Raw genomic sequence first — 25,441 nt, forward strand, 5'->3', positions numbered from 1 at the left:
TTGGTTTGCAAGCAGCTTTTGAACATTTAAGACTGGATGCAGAAACAAAAACAACCTTTCCCCTGTGGAGAAAGAGCTATCCCACAGTCCTGTACATTGGTAGCCCGATCAGTAATATGCTGTTAACTTAAAACATGTTATACTGGAACGTGTTCACTGAAAAGCCATTAAGCCATTAAAAAAAAAATTATACAACTAATTGCAGGGTTATAGACAGACTAATAATGTACTAGTTATTCAGTAATTGGTACCTTGATGCTGAAAAGCTACACACTGCATTGTTCGCCTTTTGAGTTGATAAGATCACAAGGGTGGGGAGGGGTAAAAAGGTGGTTTATGAAATCTAAAAAGTTTATTTTTAACTTATGTTTTTCCTGAAATATTTTTGCATCTTTCTAATATCACTTTTCATGTAGTTCCATGAGTAGGAGGACCTCCAATAATTAATCAAGTAAGAAGTTAAAAGCTGAAGTTTAGTGGTTTGTGCCTGCGGCAAAGACTTACTCTACAATTGCTCTGCTGCCCTTTCCCTGTCGTCATGAAGGGAATGTGTTAATATGTACTAGTGTGTTTGTAGCATGTGTGTGTGTGTGTGTGTGTGTGTGTGTGTGTGTGTGTGTGTGTCTGCATGTGTGTACTGATTGATGCCTTCCAGGGCAGTAGCGTGATTGAAACACCTCCTCACCATAAAGCTGTCGTGCGCGTGATGGAGTCGCAGGGTCATTTTATGCATCACACCTGTCCCCCTACCTCCCCACGCTGACACCCAATCAAATAGGAAAATGGGCATATTTGTTTTCCTGGCCTTGAGAGGGCTTGTGCGGAGGGTCGTATTTTTTTTTTTTTTTTTTTTGGGGGGTGCGTGCATGAGTCCTACTCACTGACACATAAACAGAGAGGAGGAAGGAAAGGCAGAGAAACCATAGCAGACGGAGAGAACAAGAGAGAGACTTCATACATAGAGAGTGGTGATCATTGTCTATTAAATATTCCCAACTTAAAAAATACAGTCTCTCCTCATCTAACCAACTATTTTACTCTATACAACCTGTGACACAAACACAAGCACAAAGTAACGTGTATGAATATACACCATATTAACATTTCCATTTTACGCTACTTCATACTACTACTCTACTTCATTTCTGGAGTAAATATTCCATTCATTAGTTTATCAGCAACACATGTTTGAAGACAAAACTATGGACAAAACTGTGGACTGTTGGTCAAGCTAGCAAGAGACACACGGGCTGGTAGCTGCATCTAGGCAGACTGCGCGATCTTTATTGGCCCTGATCGGCCCTTTATCAACATGTGGTTCAAAATATATGTGGAACATTTAAAACAAAACTTTAAAAAAAAATTCAATTGTATGCGATAACTGCTGTATATTTTCAACATGTAATTGGTTCGACAGGGTTTTCTCTACAGATAAGTTAGTGTTAGTATTGCCAATCTTTACATACATCACAGTGTGGGCTTACAAATGAGGTGCCACCACAGTAATGGCAGCTTCTTTACTTCTGCGTACAACCCAGATTTGTTTATACTTGCAGAAGTCAAAGTCACCTCTTCAATAAAACATAAACAAATACAGATTTTCAGGATTGTATAAAAAAATTACACACGCAGTGTTCATTTAATGGGCTATTTATTTGAAAAGGAGGGTTGATAGAGATTACGTTAAGATAATGTGTATGTCTAGATTAATTTTCGACTGAATAAATTCCCGTACAACAACAAAATGACTTCTGAATCACTTCTGTGAATGTAACCTGTGGACTGACTGATATGTTGAATTTGAGTAGAGACCTTTAAGAACACAAAACATGTATGTGACAGGCTGGGGGTATATTTTTCATTCTAGCATGGACAGCACACAACCGATGGAGAAATCAGAACCATCCTTTAATGATGACATTTCTATCCCCCTCACTATAACTGGCCTTTTGACTTATTATCCCATGATATTCCACTGGACTACTGACTCACTGTAAAATAGAGCAAACCTGTGTGCTGAGAAACATTTGGGAAACCAGCACCTTGATCTAAAAATAGCCCAGAAAGGCCCCTAAAATAATGACCCTGGCTGGCTGCCGTAGTGTCTGAGGCTGGCAAGACAAACGACATCCATTCCCGCTCGGCGCCTTTAATCAGCTTGTGATAATTAACGCCACACTCCATTGGCCAAACAAATATCTTTGTCAAGGTGCTCGTTGCTGTACAAGTTCTTCTCCTGTTCTCATAGACAAGATAACAAGCAGTCTTTAATTGCCTTAATTTTGTGTAGTAGTATTATAGACTTTACCCTGTGTTGTTGGCGGCTCTCATCACCCTCTGTTTCCCTTCCTTCTCCCTTCCTCTTTCCCTCCTTCCCAACAAGTACATAAAATATTTCATCATGTTGGGCTGGTGGGCAGTGGTAGTGGCATCAGACTTTAATAAAGTGAACGACCTTGTGGGATTGCAGAGGGGATAGATTAAGTTTGCCTTCCCTACTGGCAGAAGCAGCCACCTCTGTGGGGTTTCTTATCTGGAGCTTTACTTAATTACCTGCTTTAATTCTAACATTCTCTAAAATGACCCCCTCACCACGATGAGACAAGCTGTTTTAATTAAACAAATGAATATGTCGCTTATCGGGCGGGATCAGAGCTCTCGTTTGTCACAGTAACAGTTAAGGATGCAGCTGATGATCATGTTATCAGCGACTTGGCCTGGGTTTCACCACACACAGAGGAAGGAGCAGCCGATGTTATCTAGTTACTGTATGTGGTGCTACTGTAGAGATGCAGAAGATTACAAACAGGCCCATTAGATATAGCAGACATGTCCACTTAGTCACATTATAATCAGATGAGTTTCGTAATGTAGCTATGCGTCCCTTATTATAGCGGTAAAAAGGTTTATGGCCCAAAGGCATGGAAATCTGGAATAGGAGAAGAGTTGTAAAAGGAAAACTACAACAAACAAAAAGAAAACCAAAAATAGTCTACCGGCTATTCCCAAAGTCACTGACACTGGCCGGCTTGTTTATGGTAGTTATATAACAATATTTTAGAGTGTACAGAGGGTTCCTGTGCAGCGCTGCCTGACCAAATTTAATGGGAGAAGTGTCAGAGAAACCATTATACCAGCAGGGGCACGCACAGCCCTATTACATATGGCTGCTGGCTGCTAATGTGTATTAGCAGGAGACAGAGGAAGCAAGGTGAAGATAAGTGATTTTGCAGTAGCTGGCTAAGTAGGACAAAGGAGGGAGGGAGTGTGTTAGGGAGGGTGAAACAGAGAAAGCAGATCAGGAGTGGACACTACCAGGACCAGAGTGAGAACAATTTTGGAATTGCACTGTAAAGATGTGAGGAAGTACAGGCTTAAAGCTCAGTGCTGTATGTTATCGACACCCCATAGTGAAACCTTGAGGTCACAAGCAGTCTTCATGTTATACTGTGCCCATCAGTAGTTATATATAATACAAGATGTTAACTGGAACAGCTTGTTCAATGTAGGTGAAGTTTTTTTTTTTTTTTTTAAAGGCAATCTAAACGTTAGAAATCAAAACAGGAGCATCTCAAAACACCAACCACTAAAACAAGGTGACAGCGGTATTTTCTGTTGTTTAATAATTTAGTGAGGATTGAAGGCTGCTCCTGGCAAGAAAGTGTAAGTTTGCTGTGTTTGTGTCTGTCAGCAGCAAAATTCCAAACACTGTATTTTTCAGCTAGAAGGGGGCACCTTGCCCAGCCAAGGAATCCCAAATGAACAGAAAAAATAAATAAATAAAGCTGTGTGCCTTACTGCCAAACACATTAGCTCTCGTTCTTTATTTAAGCCATTGTCAGACTATCTGTGGTACTTCACTCACCCAACCACTCTTTTCAAGGGTTCACAGGCCAAATTTTGCCACTTGACACCAGTGGCGCAAGAATGTGCTGGTATTAAAGGAGTGAGGAGGCTCCTCAGCTTGGTCTTTGACAGCCCCCTTGAACTCTGTGGGCCTGGTGATAAAGTGGCTTGATGAGTGGGCAATCGCTGTCTGCCAGCTGCTGGTCTGGCCAGGGGAGCTGGGATGGTGCCAGGCTGAGTGAAGACCCACTCCATACAAACAAACACAACATACACACACAGTGAAATGTGTATGTATGCTGGCATGCACACACATAGTTATTTGGACATGAACAACCACATATGTTTGGCACATACCTGCACACCCGTGCTCACCAGATACATACATAGCCTGCACACTAGGTGTACATACAAACACGAGTGCTAGTTTCATGAGTATGGTATGTTATGTCTGTAAAGACAAAGATAAACAAGCCTGCGTATAAAGACATTTTTGTAGTGAGCGTAACTGATACACAGATTCTGAAGCTCAACTTAAACACCATCACGTTCCTAAAGAGAGACTGAGACAGGGGTCTTCAGTGCTGATTCCCTCTGGAGTGTGTGTGTGCACCATCATGTAAATGTGTATTTCAATATTTAAATCCCAGTCCCACATCAAAAAAATCATAACAAATTTGAACCTTGACCTGTCCACTGAATTTATCAAAAAACATTTTTATTTATATATTCATTCATTTTTACAGTCGGCTGAACAGAATGCTTCACTGGTTCCCTATACTCTGACTCTATAGACTCATGATCTCTATCTCCATCTCTTATACTATCTTACTTGTGTGCCTCTAGCACACACATGCCAGGCACCCGCAGCCCAGAGATTACTGCTTCTCATAAATATTCCCTCAAGCAATATTTAGAAAATAAGCATCTACCAGAACACCAGCTGAAGTCTTTTAAGAAACTGAATTATTTTGTTGTGTGTTGTTTTTCTTGAATCAGTATTGCGTAGACTTTGTTTTTCAGCCATGCTAGCAGTGTGCTGAAAAATGGCAAATGGATGCATTGTCATTCTGTTTTGTTCAAACATTCATGGTTCACAGATGATGAATCATGTCCACTTTAGTGATCCTCCGCTAATGCCACCAAGAAGTTGACATCTGCAGCTCTGAGTGAAATGACACATTAACTGTGTCATTTCATGGACTGCCATGAAATTTGGTAGACATTCTTGTTCCCAGTGGGATGAACTGTAATACCTTTGGCAATCCCTTAACTTTTTGACCAGCACCACCATCAGGTCAAAATTTTAATTTGTGGTAAGTTGTTGATCATTATTACATCAACACTCTTTAAGAGTGTCTACACTGAACATGTTTCCGACACATTTTTCTGTTGAACATTTTCCAGAACATATACGCTCGTCTACATTGGTCATGTTGCTGTATTTATTCCCCTTGTTTACTGCTTTTTGACACATTGCTTGATGACCAAGAGATGAAATTTATGAGATATAACAACAACATGAACCCTACTCTTTGCCCCATGCATATTCAGATATCATCAACTTGTGGATCTTAACTAGATTAGAGGTTTGTGTGTTGACATTCACGGCTTTCAAAGGGAGCAAGGAGCTTTCTGGCTGATTGCACCGACATGTCAGCTGATAATTCAGGAAGTCGAATACACATGAGTAGATTGGACGGCATTGTTCACTAAATGACAAGATCTGTCTTCCTCTCCGCCTCCTTAATTATCTTCCTCGGTTATAATTACACGTGTGAAGGTCCAGAGGACAATCACTGTTGTGTTGTACTGTCTGCTAGCTGAAGTTAGATGAGATAGGCAGGAGATACTGTAGAGACCGGCTGTTAATGAAGGTTACTGTCTGCTGTTTCAAAATCACAAGCGTTCATTATGAGAATAACACAAAATTTACATAAATCATTCCGTATCATTGCATTTGATTAGCAGTACTACTGTATTCTTCTCCTGCTGCACTAATATACACTGTAAAATGACACATAGAAGCACTTCAGAATATGTTTTAGTTGAAATAAAATAGTGTAAATGCCTCAAAGTTGTCCTTTAGTTGACAGCAACTGTTCCTCAAAATCCACAGCATTACCAGCTACAAACAGCTGACAGTTAGGACACACTGGAGGCTTTCATTGAGAATAGTGATGACTGAGAACAGTGAGTGACCTGGGGGTCCTTAAGCAGCCTTGTAATTCTCCCTTAATGAAGCTGATGAATAAATGATTTGAGGCGCTGTGCATGAGGAGTCTGATCCCCCGTCAGCATGTCTCTGCGGGGTTAGTGGGAACCTCAGGGGAGTCCTCCTCCCTCCTCCCCTCCTTTATCCTTTAACACCCCCCACCCCCCACCCCTTTTTTTGCAGCTACATCCTCCCCTCCATTTGTCTTTCTCACCTTTCTCCAACCCCCACCACTCCCCAAACTGTCTGTGATCCCCATCTCCTCTACAACATCTTTCCCTAGACTGTGGGAGTTGGCAGATAGCGAAGGCCATCGTCAGACTCTGACTGACTCATCCCGTCATAAACAACTGGTGGGTGTCGGCACGCTGGCGGCTCTCCAGTTTCAGACATGCTCATTTTGACAGGCCATTTTTTTTTTAGGATGCTGATTGTTATTTTCCCTGTTATTGTTTTTCTTCCCCGTGACTTCAGATGGGGGGTAAAAGTACAACTCTCTGAGATCGGGCAATCTTACTCTCTGGGCCAGAAAACAAAGCTGACAGTAATAAAAAGGAGAACCAATTGCTCTTTCATTTCATTTCCACTGGGAAATCAGGCTGAGGGAGGAATAAAGGAGCTATAATAATAAAGTTTAAGAAAAAGGGCCTATGGCTTTCCATTCCCTACGCAAACCACAAGGAGCAGCCACTGTGGACAGCGCAGTTGCTCAGGGTCATCCACATTATTGGAGGGAAGACAAGAGGATGTGAAGCAAGTGGTAGGAGCAGTGGTGGAAAAACAGAGAGACGTTAAACCCTTTTCCCCTCATCCACTTTTTCAAAAAGATGAAAGCTTTTCCTTTCCATTTTACTCAGTTTCATCCAGAGGAAAAGAAAATAAATTGATGGAAAATGACAGACGAGAGAAGATCCTGCTGAGATTTACTTGTAGGCCAGGCACAAAATTTAGGTAAGCTATTAGGGTCTGAAACTGCTCTCAAAAGCTGATGCTGGTAGTTAACATAATTCTACTTAACCAGAGTGTTTTTTAACACAGCATCATTCTATGCTGTGGCATCGTTATATTGCTCATTACAGTGGCACATAGTGCAGCTATCTCCGCATGAACATCCGAGTTAATGGGCCACAATAAAGACACCACTGTCTTCATTTTATGGCTCAGTTTTCTAATGGCCTACTTGGCTTTCTTGCCTGCTCTCTCAAAGGAGCCATCTAGTTCTCTTTAAGGCCCCCGATATTCTCAGCACAGTCTTTCCTCTTGGCCCCTGTCTCCCTCCATCCATTCTTCTACTCTTCCTCATTCTTATCCCCCCCTCCCTCCATTCCTGACAGCTACAGGCAGCCTGCGGTTGCCCAGGGCCTTTTCCTGTGCCTTTAGTTTCATTAGCGGGCCCCAGATGCTTAGCTGCTTACAAAATTATGAAGGGCCAAAGCCAACCGCCTCCAGATGGGACCCATCTATATTCAGATGAGTTGTTTCCTCACATTCAGAGCAATCCCACCCCGATGTCCTACAGTGTCGTCAACAAACATGCTGACAAACACAAACACAAGCAAGTACAAACAGATGCACACATTCGCAGAGGAAGCCATGTGCACAAGCCGCGCACACGACCAAGGCCACCCAGGGCAAAAACACAAGCACACATGTACGCACGCACACACACACACACACAGACACACACTGCTTGGCTGGGTGGCCTCGCTCTCTCTATAGGAAAACAACAGCTTAGCTGCTGCGCTGTGGTTTGAGCTGTGACACATAGGGATTTTTTTCAAATGGCCATTTTACAAACGGCCCAAGAGACTGATGAATCAACAGTGGGCTCTCTGGGATGATTTAAATCATTGGGGAAACAACTTGGTAAATCACCACAACAAGCCACTCCAACAACACAAAAGCTGTAGCTAGTTTGATGCTGAAATACAAGATGTTTATAAAACGTAATGAGACTAATTGTAGTTCTATCTCTTGCCAAATACTTTTTCTGAGCACAAACAAATGCCCAAAATGGTCAGGCGGCAGTTGGATATACATGGAAAATTGTGCATAAACAATAGTGTGATAGTTCTTTGAGCAAGCATTGGTGCAGTAAGGGCCGCTGTGCCCCTGATGCCATGGTAGGACGCACATTACATGGACAATTGACTAGGCTAGCATGGTAAGAGAGAAGAGAGTAAATAAATCATTATTCGATCAACTTGTCATCTTTCTACCTCCTTCTTTCTCTTTTTTCCCCCATACATCTTTTCCTCTTGTAGCTTTAACTCTGCTGCAGTAATTAAATCACAGTCGTGAGTTTTGAGACAGTCCAATCCCCTGAACTTCACACTCCATTTCACCACTCACATCTCTGACACCCAGATGCATTCGAGCAGCACAGAGAGGAGACCCATTTCAATACAACCATACAAGCAACACATCCATGGAAATGTCCTGACACAAAAACACACACACACACACACACACACACACACACAGACAGTGAAAGCACAGATTTAGATGTGCGTACAAAGTCAGAGAGGGAGATGCCCAAATGATCAGCCAGCTAAGACAAAAGGCTGGTTGGGAGCTAATGGAGACTGTGTGTGCATACAGTGTGTATCTACTCACTCATGCTGTCGCATATCTGCCCAAAGAGAGTTTATGTATCAATGAGAGCACAACGGAAAAAGTCGTTGAGGAGGATGAGAGGCGAATGCAATTAGGGGACGTGGAGGATTTCTTCAAGGATATATTTTCAAAAGCGAGAGCAGAATAGTTTTGTGGGCCTGCCAACTGCAGATACTGGCCGTGCTGACGCATCTGTGAAGCTGGAACCTGCTCCACACCACTGTTGACTTAGCTGAGCCATCCGAATTCATTACACACACACACACACACACACACACACACACACACACACACACAGACTCCTGTCTTGGGCAGAATGTAGATATCAACCAGTCCTACAGTGTCCTAATATGTCCCGTAAACACCTGACAGCATGGCTTTGTGGAATCGCTGAGGTACCCATAATCCTTTAGTTGGAGTCAGGGGGTCAACTCACCATCGTGCTGAGCACACCCAATAAGCTTCAAGCTGCATATAGCCGAGCATCAACATCTAAAAACCCCCTCACAGTATTCTGCAAAACCTGCAGGTTTGGCTCCTATATATGCGATATAAGTTCAGCCTGTGACAAGGAGGAGTCTGTGTGTATAAAAATACTAATACTATTAAGAATTTTGTCTTGTGTCACACTGGGCTTACGACGACAAAACATTTTGCAGCGCTGGTGGGAACAGGCTTCCTGAACAAAGAGGGGTGAAGGTGAGGTCTTCTGCCTACAATGCTAAAGGCAGCCGCTGACTTACAGTACAGTAATCAGGAGACTGTTGGCTGCAGAAAAACTGCAACGCCTCACCTAGTTCATTATAAGATGACACAACCAATTTGTACCTCTGCCTGCTGCAATCTACCAAATCTCCCCTGACAAAAGCATTTAGATTAGAGCACTTTCAGGGAGGGCTGCGCTGACATGCGTACCCAGCCTGTAAAAGGGGAAATGAAGTGCCTTTTTAATTCTCCTCCAGGCAAACATAAAACTGTCCAGGTAAGTCATTTGTGGGTTGAATGGAGAGCTAGAAGCAAGTTGCCTCTCTGTCGCAATACCCCTCTCGCTCTCTCTCTCTCTTTTTTTATCAACCCGTTCTCTGCAGGAAACTGTGCACAAACACGTGCTGTAACTCACACACATCCTTATCCTCATCTAGAAGATTATTAATCTATTTGTTACATTTTGTCCCATTATTTCCCCCACATAATCCTCTTTCACTTCCTCTGGCAGCATGCTAATGAGTTTCTGTGAACAAGGAAGCTGCACGTGCTGTTGATTATTCTGATTGGCGCTTCTCTCTCTTCCTCTCTCTGTCTCTCCCTCTCCAGTTTGTCCTACCCCCCAGGAGAGTAAAGACTCCCAGATGGATAAAGAAAAGTGGAAATGGAGAGTGATGCCATTTCATCTAATAAAACAGAACTTTATGATCACTTTCCTATCTCAAGTCTTTAAAGACAACTGGAGTGAGGTGGAGAGGGAAGTAATTGCCCCCGGAACATGAACACCACTCCAGATTTTGGCTAGAGTTACCAAACCATTTTCACAGCTACAGTACATCAGGTATTCCCTTGTTCTTCTTCCAAAGAGTCACTGAGTTTCATACATCACTCCATTTCTTCTCAGTGGTCAAACCAGTAATTAGATGTATGTGTGCATGTGTCTCACTTTCTCCTGTGCTTGGTTTTTATTAAAAGATTTTGTCCATCTCCCTTATTGCACACACAATGTTGACGGAGAGGAAACATCATATATATAACTTTGTTTTTTTTAAGTCTAAGAATCTTATATAAAACCCATAGACTGTCGAATGATTGCTTCGGTTCCCAGCCCAAAATGAGCGAGGAAACAGCACAGAACATAGTCTCTGTTTTAAATTAAACATACACGCACCCACGCAGAGATACAGGCCGCAGGCGCAGTATACGTGTAATAAAAATTATGTTACAGCAAAAGATCCCAGTAAAGCTAAATTGAGAAACATGGATGGGAAACGACAGTAAAGCTGCTCTGGTCTCCTGGGGGAGACAGTGGATGTGTAAAGCCTTGGCTGACAATCCATTTCTTTCCTTTAGCCTCACGTTGAAGCAAGTATGACCACAGGGAGATGAGCAGCGAGGGAAATAGGTGAGGCAGAACACTCAAGTGCTAAATATGAGTGTAAATTGGCTGTAATATAAGTCAACAGCTAGAAAGGGAATTTATTCATTCCAATATATCATGTTTTCATAGGAAACAAGCAACACAGACACTGTATAATACCACTGAGACTCTTGCTGTGGCAAATAATCCTTGTTATTATGTACATGAATACACTATATAATTGTGATTTGTCTTGCTGTATCACATCTGTAGGGAGTCGTATGTAGGAAGGCAGAACACTCCTGTTTACATTTCCTCTGTGTGTACCTCAGTCATACACATGTGTGTATGTGACTGTGGTAAAGGCTAAGCCGGGCTACATGTGTTCTCAAACAGCAAACCGGGGGTCGCTTGATGTTTTTATGAAGCGAGTCTGTTTGGAAATGAATCGTTAGTCTCGGTTTTATTGCTCAAATTACCCGAGCCGGTCCTTGTCCTGTTTGCCCTTAATTAACAAGCGTTCAATTCCCCTATTAATTAGCGCAAGCTATTAGCTATTTTACATCACTCTTCATTTGTCGACAATTAAAAAGGTCTATTATTAAAAGGCACGCCACATGGTTAATTGTGCAAGTGGCTCAGCAGCAGGGGCGGAGAGGGAAGAGGAGAGCGCCAACTCGCTGAACGTAGGGAGGAGTCAGAAAGGTCTGCTGTGGTTCTGACACAGCCATTACAGTCTGTCTGTCCTCAGCCCGCTGCCTGAAACTCTGTCCTCAAGAGAGAGACCGTCACCCTCACTACTGTCACACACTCACTGCGTTAAGACCCAGATGGCCAGCATGGCAGTGCAGAAAGAGGATGGGTGGTTCTAGATAGGGGGCTTCTTTACACGGCTGATCAGTGCAATTTCCTTCGAGCAATGGGACGTATGGGTCCAAAATATGAGCTGGTCTACATCCATTCTGCTGTGGAGTCTGTCAGAGAATCAGAGTCACTTCACAACAAAATAAATATAAAAAGGTTTGTGTCAGTAAAATAGGGAGCCTGAGTCTTTCTTATTTGTTTCTACACATCCCCTTCATAATGGAACGTAACAAGACTGAAATTCAGGAGTGACCTAATGTAACATGGCTATAATCAATATTTTTGCGTGAACAAAGGATCAAATGGCTACTGCAGTGATAAACACAGAGAAATATCACCAGACTATGAAGTTCCTCATAACTCTTTGGAGTTTTATAACGTCTTTTAGTTCATTGTTTGGTTTTCTGGTCTGCAGCTCTATCATTGTGGTTCACACTCATCGTACTCACAGTCACTGCAGATGGCACACAAAGTTAGCAACAAGCTGGGGTCGAGTATTTAGCGGTGCGGCGGAGACAGAAAAAAAAACAGAGTGAGGATGAGGAATATGACTACAACTGTTTGCTACCAAGTTTGCTATGTCAAGGTGATTATGTCAGTGTTGTTTTCTGTGCCTGTTTCTGCTGCTCCTAAGTAGCCCCAAAAAATCTATTTATTGTAGGTTTATCAGTGGAGCTGAAGGTATGAAAATTCAACCAATAAAGCATAACACTAGATATACAGACAAAGAGGAGATAACTGGACAACAGGACATAATTCACAAAAGCAAAATCAGTGAAATAAGTAAAGTAAGCAGAACTAAAACAAAGAAACAAATAGAAAAACAGTGGAAATAAGTTAAAGAGAGAGAGAGAGAGGAAAAAGAGTACACAAGAGAAAAACAGACAGGGAGTGAATCTATCTGAAAACACTGTAAAGACAGACAAAGGTGAGAGATGAGAGACACACAGAGCAACAGTGGAGGTATCCTGTCTCTTCCCCCTCTCCCTGCCTCACCTCTTCTCGCCCCTAGACCTCTGCCAGGGCTTAACAAGTGGCAAGGGAAGCATGCAGGCCGGAGCTGTGCTGATTGACAGAACAATTACTGCTAACACGCACCCCAATGGAGAGGCAGACATCTCCAAATAGAATTTCACTATGCTGTTGCATCACACGCTTACAGGAAGGATTTTGGTAGAAAAGCAAAATTGCCTGACTGACTGACTGTCAGTCTGTCTGTCTGAGCGACTTGAAGCTGAGCACAACTGCTTGAAAAGCACTCCTCTGTTTTTTGTTGCCTCCCATAAATAAAAGTGGGAAAAGCATTTACCCTTGATCAAGGTTGGCTGGTTCTAACTTTAGAAGCAATGTTTGGCAACCCATTTCCTCTGACTCTGACTGTTCATCTGTTAGCTCAGTTAGAGGTGTAGCTATTTTTATCCACACACCTACTGACTGACGAAAAAGTGGAAAGTTAATTAAAAGAGACACCACACATCAGAACATTTCCAGTATATTATGCATCACAGATCTAATCAGCTAGAAATTATGTGAAGACAAGTATTTGAGATTGTGACATTAAAGCAACAATAATGTTAGAATTAGAAGTAAACTGTTTTTGAATCATATTTTATTTAGCATTATTTAATGTTGAAAATGTAAAAACATGTTTTCAAGTCAAGTCAGTTTTTATTTATATAGCACCAAATCACAACAGAAGTTATCTCGAGGCACTTTTCATATAGAGCAGGTCTAGACCATACTCTTTATATTATCATATTTACATTGTTTTAAGATACTCTGCTATGATTAATATTTTGTTTAACATGGTTTACCCACATAACAAGTACAAAAACGTCTGAAAAGGGGCTGGAAGCACATCTGTCTGAGCACATCTAGGCTCATTTCCTCATATCTCCGGCCCATCATTGCTGCTTGCGCTAGGTTGACTGGTGAAAGAGCAGGGCGCATCAAGATAAAGGAAAAATCAGAGAGACCTCCCCATACACATATGTGACTGTGTCAGATGAGTCTTTTGCGCACCAGACTCAGTGACTAACAGGCGCATCAGAATGGTAAGTGCAGTTAGCATCCTATATTTGTTCGTGTTGTTTGTTAGCTTGTTAGCTTGTAACAGGCAGTGGCTGACACAGCGTTAGTGGCTGTGCTAATTCAAACTCTCACTCTTTGTACTAATAAGTCCACTCTGCACTGGAGGTTTCAGATTTCTTCTGCCCCATTCAGCAAGCTGACAGGATTGGCTTCCTTGGGTAAATGATGAATGAAACCCAGGCTGTCTGAATCTATGTTTTTGAGACTGTCTTTAGTGCACTGTGGTTCCAAAATAGAAATACTCAGCCATGACACTGACTGGCATGTATGTCTTGTATCATGCAAAAACACCAAACAGACACGTTGAAAAGTTGATTTTCATTAGAGGAGGTCTTTAAACTGCATTATGGTCTTCACAGACAGAGGGTTTGTTGTAACATATCTCAATTTATATTTTATCACTGATAAACTGATTAGTTGATGAACAGAAACAAGACCAATTTGGTTGGAGAAAACAGGCAACTGGGCTCTGGGAACCTATGATGGGTATTTTTTCATTCCCTTTTCAACTTTACACAGACAGAACAATCAACTAGAAAATCTACAGATTAATCGATAATGAAAAACTGCAGCCCTAATATCCTCTACTCAGCGCCACACGGGACTCCGTACAAAGCATCTGTTGGTTGATGCAATTGGTCTCACGCAGCCATCCTGGCCATTACCCCACCCCATGGCATTCCGGCCTCCAACAGCTGCATTACACCACGCTCTCTGACTTTCTAATTAGCTTATCTCAGAAAATAAGGACGCTGGGCAATTCTTTGCTCTAGCAGTCTAACAACAAGCAGACTGCAGGGAGTGTGGTTGGCACCTAGTGTCACCAAGGGGGCTGTTGTCTTCGACAGACTGTCTCGCAAACACTCACACTCCTTTTCTCAATTTCTTGGCATTTTTTCCACTTTGAACTGTAACTCAATTACCAATCACGAGAGACAGTCAAATTTCAAAGATGTACAATTTTGTAAGTCAGAGTGAATTAATGAATTAATGAATATGATGCTAAGATTTTTAAGAATAAGATGGCTATAAAATAAGATAATGTTATTTTGCTGTTCCTTTAATAATGTCCTAAACACACACAAAAATATGAAAAATATAAAATACCATGCAGTAAAAATTATCTAATAAAATTGACATTCTGATCACTGACAGAATAAAAGCCATCAGTCACATTTCACAAAGCAGTGCAGTCCCTTTTAATTAGTTTATCCATTATTAATTGTTCATCAAACTTGTAACCTGTGGCTGTGTTTAAATGCCAAAAGATACAGTAAATGCAGAACTCTGTCAGCTCTGATGCCTCCTGGCTGGAGGAGTCATGGAGTGAGGGATGTAAGAGAAAGGGATGGAGGAAGGAAAAGAGGATAGATCCTTCCACCTGTAGCACTGAACGTCCTGCAGGACTGTAATCTGCCAGTTGTCTCTCACTGAGACGTCCAGCTTAGCCGAGGCCAGCCGAGCCCCGCAGCCTCCAGCACCAGACGATGCTGGGACCCCAGGACATAAGGCACCTGCACGGGGAGATAAAGGCTTCAACTCCTGAGCTAATACTGACGATTCTTTTGATAAATACAGGTGCGGGGTGGTGGGAGGACGGTGGTGGGGAGTGGGGAGAAGAGGGGGAGCAATCTTTTCCAGCTCACTCTCTCGTTCTCTCCTCCCTGTCTACCTGTCTCAGTAATCTCTCTTTCTTGTACTTTGTGTTTTTCTTCCTCCACCCTCTCTCTCTGACTGTTTCTCTGCAAGTCTCTCTCTCTCGCTCTCTCTCTCTCTCTATCTCCCCCTCTCTCTGTACCTTTTTTATCCTGTCCTGTGTGAGTTTGGATCAGACAGGCGAAGCTCTCCACGCTCTGCCTTTTTATTTATTCCATATCTGTAACTGTCAAAAAGAAGATTGCTACTTTAGGAGCTGTCTGTGCTTTGTTGTGCTCATGGAAAGTCAAATAGAGGTGGTTGTGTTAAAAGCATCTTGACCACTTTGTGGGGACACAAACAATGTCAACTGTGGTCTTGGAAGCCCCAGACAGTTGAAAATGGCTCCACAAGTGCATGAGACATGATGCCTCTTAGATGGCACAGCGCTGAGAGGAGTGGTTAAAACAGTATTAGCCTGGGGAGGTAAATGGAATCGGTCCTCAGCAACGTTACCTCCCGCTGTGTCTGTCACTTAAATACCTATTTATGAGGGCTTATTGAAACATAAACATGCCCGGTGTTGCATGATTAGCGCATTAAGCAAAGCTTTGGGACCTAAATGACCCAACAAGGCTCTTGTGCAGATTAATGCCTCAGACACCCACGATTATGTCAAATGAGAAGTCAAGACCATTCAGAAACTGGCATTTTTCATAACCTGGGACAATAATCACCTGGCAAAAAATGTCAGTTAAATTACCACTGCTTCAAACTGTTACCACATATAAAAGAAACAGAGATATAACTTTGCTTTATACTGTGGTGCTGTCTACACAGTAACTTAGCTGACAGCGTAACTACAGTCACCTGAGAAATAACACCAATTTCGAGGCAAGCACCTGCCAGCTTCACTGTAAATAAATGGTTGGCAGGATGAGACACCAGTAGTGGCTCTGGCAGTGTGAAAAAGTCATATCTCCACAAGCACAACAGAGAAACTCTGAGTGCAAAGTTGCAACTACACCACATGGAGTCAAATCACGAGAGAGCGAGGCAGCCGAGCTGAGCTGCATCGTGTTGCACTGTGCGGTACTGTAGACAGCAGTTCATCTTTCCTGTCTACAGTGTCGTGCCCATTGTCTCTTCCCATTAGCCTGCGACCGGTGCGCTACGATATGGTTGGTGCGGGCGTTAGGCTAGCAGACGCAGACAGCTCAGGGTGGCAGATGCCTGGCGTTTCCGCGGATGCCCTCCATCAACTGATGACAGATGTCAGGGCTCCTCTTGGACGGCAACACTTCATCACGCTACCCCTGTTCTCCCTCCTCGCCCCACTGGATACACCAGCCTGCTTGGCAGACGCCATGCCCAACCCCACTGCACCAGCCCCATTCCCTCCTGCCACACCTATTCATTCCCACACACACGCACACACTCACACACACATTTCAGCATCCATCAGTCAAGCGTTATTACATCAGACAGCCGTCATACTGGCAACCAATGGATCACATGCTAATGCGCCCAGACGCATCCACTCTGGAAAGCTAAAGTACCAGTCTTTAGAGTGTGAGTGTGTGTGTGTGGTGTGTGTGTGTGTGTGTGTGTGTGTGTAGGAGAGAGAGGGGAAATGTATGTGTCTACTGATGGGCTGGGAAGAAAAGTTCTTCAAAGTTGCAGAAAGTTTTCTGTCGGCATTTTGGTGACCACGATGTGAACTGAAGTTTTACAGATGAAGAGGCATCAGAATGCAGCATTTAAAGGAAAGTCCAAAGCATTCACATTCATTCATTTAAATAAAGCTCATTAAATCTGTGCTAATGTTGTAATAACCAACTTACCATTTTGGCCTGCTGGTAGACTTCACCACAGGAGACATGCCATCTCTGTACAGGCTTTTGGTCTTGGAGAAGTTGACCACATTGAAAATGACTCTCTGAAAGACATTGGAAAAACAATGAAGCCACATTAAAGTCACAAATAGTAGCAATACAGAGCACAGTCTTTTCATGAGTGGATCTGTGGTTTTTGTTTTGCATTGTACAAAAACTCAAGCTCATGAGCAACACAATACATTATCAACAGTTAGCTGTGGTAATGTGCAAAGAAACGCAGCAATGCACCATCAAAGCCAGCAGAGAAAAAGGTTGTAAGGTAACAATGCTTTTTTTTTTTTCTTCAAAAACTTGAAAAATTTAAAACTTCGCTAGAAGAAATGGCACCAAATGTCAGGCCTCAAGGATACACAGAATTCCTTCAGGTAAGTAACATAAAGAAATTCCACAGCACACCTATAATATGGTCATAGCAGTTACTATTGAGGTAAAAATGAATGTTTGAAGCAATAAAAGATATAATCTGAGACTGAATCTGGCAAGAAGTCATATCAGTCTTAGAGGTTAAATCAGTCCCAAGTTTTGTAGTGTATATATGAAAAACACAAACTGAATCATACTTGACAACCATTTCCTTCTCATGTGACTTGGGAGTGGCTGAAAAACACAAACCCCTGAACTGTGTGCCACTACCAAGGATAACACCAACAACACACAAAATCACAAGCACATTAACATGACAGTGGGGAGATAAGGCAGCTTTAACGTCCCGCAGATGATCCCATGCAGTAACAAAGTTCCTGATAAAAAGGCAGCAGCTCTGAGGAGTGCCAGCCTCTAATCTGGGAGGACATTATGGTCCTCCCCAGAGGGACGCTGCCTGGCCCAAAAACATTAAGCTTTGCCTGGAGCGCAGAGGACAAGCCATGGTGTCTAACTTCCCACCTCCACTGGACCAAGGACTTTCTTTCTTAGCTTAAATATTGTGCAGCAGCCCCTCCCCTCCTTCCTCCCACATCCAGTGTGCATGATTAGGATCAGAGTGAGTGGGAAAATGTGGAGAGAGGAATGAATAAATCTATTTTTTAAATTTTTTAAAAGTCAAATGAATGGTGATGGTAATACTGCAGTGAGGTAAATGAATCCTATTGATGGGGCATATCAAATTACCAACTAAGTCCAGGTGGTGGAAGTTAACTGGGTGCTACTGAAATCCTATTACAGACTCCCCACTCTCCTCTCCCTCCTCTCCCTCCTTTTCTTTCTCCTCTCCCTCCCCCTCATCCATTTCTCCCTTTTTCTCCTGCCTAGCATCAGAGGAATGAGGATTGTGGATTGTGGCAGGCTGATTCAGACTTAGGTAAAATGACATCTAACTGATGTTGAGACTGGCAGCAGGCTCCTGTAGCAGGGAGATAAGACCATTGCTGCTGGCATTTCAATTACACTTTACTGCCCTGCACATCTGTTGCGAGAGCTACTTTTCAGCCTTTTCCCCTCAGGCAAATACAGCCTTACTCTGACTCCACTGGCTTTCTTTGACTGCACAGCCTCCTTCCTCATTCTTTATCCACAACAAATTCAGATTGTCTTCCTCCTTAGCTTCACTCTACCCACTGTTTGTAATCTATTTGTTCGGCCTGTTTAACTCAGAGGGAGCTGAGACTGGACAGTTGACAGAGAGACAGGCAAGGGGGAGAAGAAGAAGGCAGAATCGCAGGAAGAATGATACACAATACGAGGGCGGGAGACAATCAAGCAGAGAAAAAGGTACTGTCGCGAGATAGAGACACAGAGACAGACACAGAGAGACAAAGAGACAGGGTAATAATTGCACAACAGAGATAAATATGGGCAGGAGAGAGAGTTACTGCAGGTGGTTAAAGAAAATAAACTGGGCTCTATTGGCTGGATGGACAGATGTAGAGGACACACAGAGGTGGGCTGGTGGAGAGGGAAGGATGTCAAAAGTCTCAGTCACCCTCTGTGGCTCTCTAATTTCACTGAAGCTAAACAGATTAAAAGAGATTCTCTTCGTCTTGTGACTAAACATCAGATCAGGGACTAAGTCTTTAAGCTACAGGACAAGACGAACTTTTAGAAGCTTAAAAGTAACATAAACCCTGGACCATTTACTACCAAGCATTATTCCTCTGTGGGTGGACAAGACAAGTGTGTTTGTGTTACCACTTAGAAGTTACAAGAGTGTTTTCCTTTAGAGTAGCATCTGCCATGTGATCTAGTTTTGTAATGGGTTCATTAGGTGCCTGCTTCTCATCCTGAAAATTGACATCTATTGCTTTCTGCAGTTACAATTGTTCACTACTAGATATATTACATCTCATCTCATTCATCTGCCTGAGCAGTTCATGTCAAACATGCACTCTCACACACATTTGCGGATAGTTACTTCATCAAATGGTCATACACACACACACACACACATATTTTCTTTTTTTCATATAAAGAAGCAGCCATTGAGACATTAAGGCAACTGGTAAAAGATAGTATAGACAAGGAGGAAGTTATTTAGCATTTGCCAGCATGTTTCTGTCCACATGTTTCAGTTTTTCCTTAAGACAACTGTCCTTCAGTTAGAATTAGTGTCACAAAGCACTAAATTCTATGGGTCTAACAGCCTATGAGTTCTAGCCTGTGGCCTGTTGGCATGCCATGCCATGGAAGTCCACTTTGGTAAATTCATGGCTTGACACAAACCTAACTCCAACCCGGTGTTTGGCAACTGAGGTTAAGCAGATAGAGAGGACCGGTGCAATTTTGGTATTCATTTCTGCGTGAAATTGCGCTCGCGTTTCCATCTGCTAAGAACACTTCTTATCACAAGTGGAAGCACAAAGATCAATTTTTCGTGGCTTTGGTTGACAGAAGCTTCTCCAAAATCAACAAAACTCTTTCATGTATGTTGAGCTTTGCCGTGCCTTTAACATTTAACATTTTTCATCAAGTTCTGATTAAATGCATTCCAAAATACAACTTTTAATGTATCTGTAAAGGAACACCAATATCTATAATGTCATGCACAACTGTTTGGAAAATTTTTAAGGCCCTTCCATTTCAGTAGATTAAATATTTGTAGCCATCATATAGCAATAGGATTGAAATGAGCTTCCCATCTGCAGTCTTTAAGTTGAAGAATGTGCTGCATAGACGATGATCTACAGTACTGTGCATACAGAGAGAGCTCTCAGTTTACACAGTCATGTCAGTGGACAGACATGTACAGAAAGTGATGTGGTTTTTGTATATACAAGAGGCAAAGTAAAAGAACACTGCTGTTGCTGTTCTGCTTGTGTTTCTCTGCACTTGTGAGCTACTGACGACGGGAGTAAAATTCTTCGTTTGCAAGCATACTTGACCAATCAACTTGATTGTGTCTCCCTCTCTCTCTCACACACACACGCACACATGCACATGCACAAAATTTCACTGAATTAAAATCAAGCAAACTGCTGTAGAGCCAATTGTCCAGGTCGTTAAAAGATACGCGCAACCAGGACCAATTTAGAAGCCTCCACATGTGTGTGCCTGTGTGTGTACATGTATTTGTGTGCGTGCGTATGTGTCTGCACATGTGTGCTGCCCTGGAAGATTTAATTAGGCTGGGAGCAGTTAGAAGAGATTAACATCCATGCTGTCTGAGCTGTCATGTCAACGGAGCGTGTCAAAGCCCGGCGCCGTCCCCATCACCGCTGAATGGCAGACTGGAACAGGTGTCTCTGTGGTGTCACAACAGACGCACACAGATACACACACCAACTTTGCACAGTCGCACTATACAAATGACAACCTTAAATATTGCATCCGAGTGTAAAACAAACATTTCTGACAAATTGAAAATGAGATGTTGTCAAAAGGAGAAATATTTTCAAACCTGCATAAAGGCAGTTTTTGCATATTGCACTGGCTGAAGCCTTATTTGGCTGACAGAATCTCACAACACGCAAAACTCAAATGAACTTTAATGGTGCAATAAGTATGATTTTCCCTCTCTCACAGCAGCAGATAACTATAATGTATCTGCAGAGGCTTAATGAGGTACTTGATCAAAACCAATGACTCAACAAATACTTCATTGCAATGCAATGCAAAAAAAAAAAAATCTAAATCTAGGAATAAATCTTTGCTTAAATGTATCTATTCTTCTCTGTTTTAACATAGATCTTACTGAGCACAGGGTCTCTGGAATGTGTGCTGTTAATCTGATCTGTACATCAGAGTTAAAGGAAGAACAGACGACTCATTTAAAATATTTTTGGGAGATGGTCTAAATGACTGATGTCTAATCCAAACCTCTTTGTTACCCTTTAAACAGACTTGCAAGCCAGCCAGCCAGCCAGCCAGCCAGCCAGGTTGGCACTAAAATAGCCTTGTCAGTGTCGCTTCAGGATAGGATTGCATTTAGGACCAAATGCTGTCTTTTGATCTCCATCGATCCAGTGTGTGGCCAGATAGCGTTGCTTCCTGGAAGAAGCCTGGATAAATTATTAAAGAAACCATTCTAAATGCGTAGACCAAGACCTCTACAGGGAGAATGAGCACTTTGTCCTTTTGGTGGTGATGGCTGAGCAGATTTTATTATAAATGATTGGAAAAATAATAATGTGTGCAGAATGTGAAAGCTGGTTAGTGAGTAGATTAAGTTCTAAAACCACTCTGACCAGATAAAATACAGCTATTTTCAAGAGTTTGACTTTATTTAAGAATAAAGCATGTTGAATAAGCATGTTGTTATTCTTCAATGAAAACAGAAACTATATACCTGTTATTATTGTTTACTACCTTTGACATGACATCAGGTATGCAACTTTTGAATTATCAATACTGTACATGTGTTGTCAAAGAGTGGGTCTGAATAGAAACTGACAATGAAATTACCTGTTATACAGTTACATTATTACAATATACTACACACAATCTACAAAAAATATCAAGCTCTAGGTACAGATTATCATGTGAAAATGTGCATATGTGGTTAGTTTGGGTGGCCCACATCTTAAGGAGACTGTCCTATCATAGTTTACTGTGCTGATGGGTTTATGTGCAGGAAACAGAAACAGAAACTGCTCCAGGGACTCTTTCTTGTTGCTGACCCTCAGGCTCAGACCAGAGCAAACACTAGATTATTACTTTAAAATCAGTTCATCACAGAAACATTATCATTCCCACAACACTGCACTTGAAATGTTGCCCAGTGGTCTACACAAAACAACAACAATGCAGCTGAGACAAACCATCCCATTAGGTAACAGGTGAGGTCACCTGCACACATCACCACACTGTGGCTCCATGAATCACCTTGGCTACACTGTGATTCCTCGGCATAACACAAGCGAGCGGAGCAGATCTGTAAGCCCTGTCCTTAGCCATCAGAGACAGGCAGGCTGATAGCTGCTGGCAGCTCTGCCTGTTCCTCTCTTGTTGTCTTTGATCAGGCTGATCACTGACGCACAGCGTGCCAACTACCCACAGTTACTGGGGACTACCTGACACCGCCAGGAGCACAGTACACACACCCAGAGTCCAGCACGAGCACACATGTGCACAGGCACACACAGATACAAACACAGTACACATAATTACTGTTATGTGAACTCAAACACACTCACAAACACTATTAATAGAAGGCAGGGTGATTAAACAAAGCCTCAGTCTGACACACATTACGGTGATTTATGATTGCTTTGACTCAGCTCTCACAACAGATTTTCAGTTTCTAATTTTGTGCTCAAGATCTCATGATGTACAAAATAGCAACAAGTGTATTACACAAGGTGATAAATAATGTTTCAACCATCAGAAAATCTGAGCAACTGTTGCACTTAAAACTGTCATAATCAAATGTTACTTTCAAATGAACACCAATTCCCATTTACTATGCAAAGCTCATTTTTACATATTTTCATTATATGTAGAACTATGAGAAATAGATTTGCAATTTACAGCACATAGATTAATGTGAGATGATAAAGAAATCATACAGCGAAGTGAAGAGCATTGCTCTTCATTTGGACAATGTTGGTACAGTAATGTGACATATTTAAAAACACATCAAGCTAATTTAGTGATCTGCATGTCTACAAGTAAGCTCCTGAACAACGGTGGAATCAATTATTAATCACACTGACTTGACAGAAAATTGTATAAGAATACATTTAAGGATTTTTTTTTTTAAAAGAGAAAGCGTGGTGAGGGTGGTTTAAGCCTTCCTGATTGCTTCAGCATATTTTAGTGTTATTTCAGTAGGAAATTATGCTATTAAGTATTATATGTCACAGCTGCTCCACTGCACTGACATAGCATTATGCATGTTACATGAACGGCACAGCACTGTGTTTCACTGACAGAAATCACTTCCTGGCAGGTGCCATTTAAAACTGATATGTCCACTGGCAGATATCAGTCCTCACAGGCAGCTGTCACTGAGGTTAATACCTTTGTGGTAACTGAGGTAGTGGGCTAGTGCGCCTATTTACTAGTTTGAAAAGTTTATTACAACGTGGGTTTTACTCTAAAAGTTCATGTCATCGGTCGCATTGGTCACGATAATGTACTTACCAAAGAAATGGCTGCAACATCAATAACTATAGATCCAACAAGGAAACAAGTATGCGTGGACGACCAGAAGATTCTAAACAATTATTTGGAAGAGACAACACTGGTAAATGTTTAAGCTTTATCAAAACTGTCAACTATGAACTGTCAACTAAACGACCATCACAGCTTATGGCGCAACTTCCTGATAAAGCTGTTTCCTGTGTAATTATAAGCAACATAACAAGTGTGATCGCTTTTGGTTTTACCTACAAATTAAGGAGTTTAGATAATCTGGCAAGGCCGTTATCTTGTTTTTAGCAACCTGTGCAATTGTCTGACTGCTCATGTTTGAGATCTCACAACTTTGGTGGGTACAGTGTTATCATAACCAACTGAACTGATTGCTAGAGATGTGAAAATAAAACACAAAATTGGAATAGTTTTCCCTTAAGGCTAACACAGCCCACAGATCAGCACGGTAATACAGGTGCACTTTCAGCTGCATGGAACAAAAATCCTTGCAAATAATGTGGATTAAAATTGTCAAAATAGCCCATCTAATTTACATAAAGTGCTACCGGTTGTTTATTTTGGCACTCGCAGAAAAGCAGGAAGCCTTTTCAGTGGGTTTGTGGTGACTCCCCAGGGTGGCATTATGGCAAAGGCCCGCTCAAGCAGGACAGCTCAGCTGTGGTTAAGACCCAGTAAAGCCTGGTGACACTGAGGAAGGTCACAAGGCAGCAATAGGTGGGGATAACAGTATGACAGGGGAACACTGAGGGACAGCCTGAACCCCTATGGGAGAGGACGGAGGTCACCGTCTCGTATGTGTTTGGTAGGACACCTGCGTGTGTGTATGTGTGTGTTTTCATGTGAGGGCGACAGGGGGGACAGGGATGTGATTCTTTCGGGAGCACATGCGTGACCTTGAGTAACTCTGCTGCTATACATAACCTGACAGTGTTCACAAAGTCGCATGCTGACAATGTCACCCAGTACAACTAAATGTCAGCAATGTCACCAACACAGGTACCCCTCGGACACACACAAACCATACACACTTTACTACTCCTGCTCTCTTTTACCTTCTCACCTTCCTTTTTTCCCTCAGTGTGGTGTTGCTGCTGACAGCTTAGGTCCCCAATGACCAATGTCAGCTCAAGGTGCTGACACAAGGAAGAGGAGGATGGGACCCTTTAAACACATTACAGACAACAAGCACACACAGACACAGAGACAGACACATATACCCCGCCCCCATCTGCTACTTGACCGACTCACACACACACACACAGACCTGAAGGTAAACTGACAAAACAACACAGTAATATTCCTACAGTAGTTTTGGTTTGTTTGTACTTAGTCTGCGATGCCCTGTGGAAAAGTGAGCTAATATGCGGGGGAAGTTGTGAGATACCTAGCTATTGATCCTGAGGGCCATGAGTCCCAGCAGCAGCCTTCTAAATGTCAGCTTTTAATTTCCTTCTCCCTCCTTCACTGAAAAAGATTTATTCAAAGCAGTGCTGTTCCTGGAGATATCAGATAGCACGGTGACAGTCTTTTAAAGAGCTTTTGTTTGGTTTAGGCATTCATGGCTTTTTGTATCAGACTCTTTTATTCAGCCAAAGGAGGAGGAAGTTTCTGCATTCGGCGCTGAGTTGAAAGGCAATCTCTGCCTTCCATTGTAAGGCGACGTACAACTGGAACTTCTTTAAT

General features: G+C 42.3%; 1 protein-coding gene across 1 annotated transcript in view; it reads right to left on the reverse strand.

Moving 5' to 3' along the window:
- agbl4 (AGBL carboxypeptidase 4) overlaps positions 1 to 25,441 on the reverse strand; it is a 252,890-nt gene that overhangs the window by 134,893 nt on the left and 92,556 nt on the right. The window contains exon 4 of the mRNA XM_018673358.2: positions 17,177 to 17,271. Coding sequence (XP_018528874.1) covers positions 17,177 to 17,271 — 95 coding nt within the window. The remainder of the gene's footprint in view (positions 1 to 17,176; positions 17,272 to 25,441) is intronic.

The sequence above is a fragment of the Lates calcarifer genome, linkage group LG17, assembly GCF_001640805.2.
Source record: "Lates calcarifer isolate ASB-BC8 linkage group LG17, TLL_Latcal_v3, whole genome shotgun sequence".
NCBI lineage: Eukaryota > Metazoa > Chordata > Actinopteri > Centropomidae > Lates > Lates calcarifer.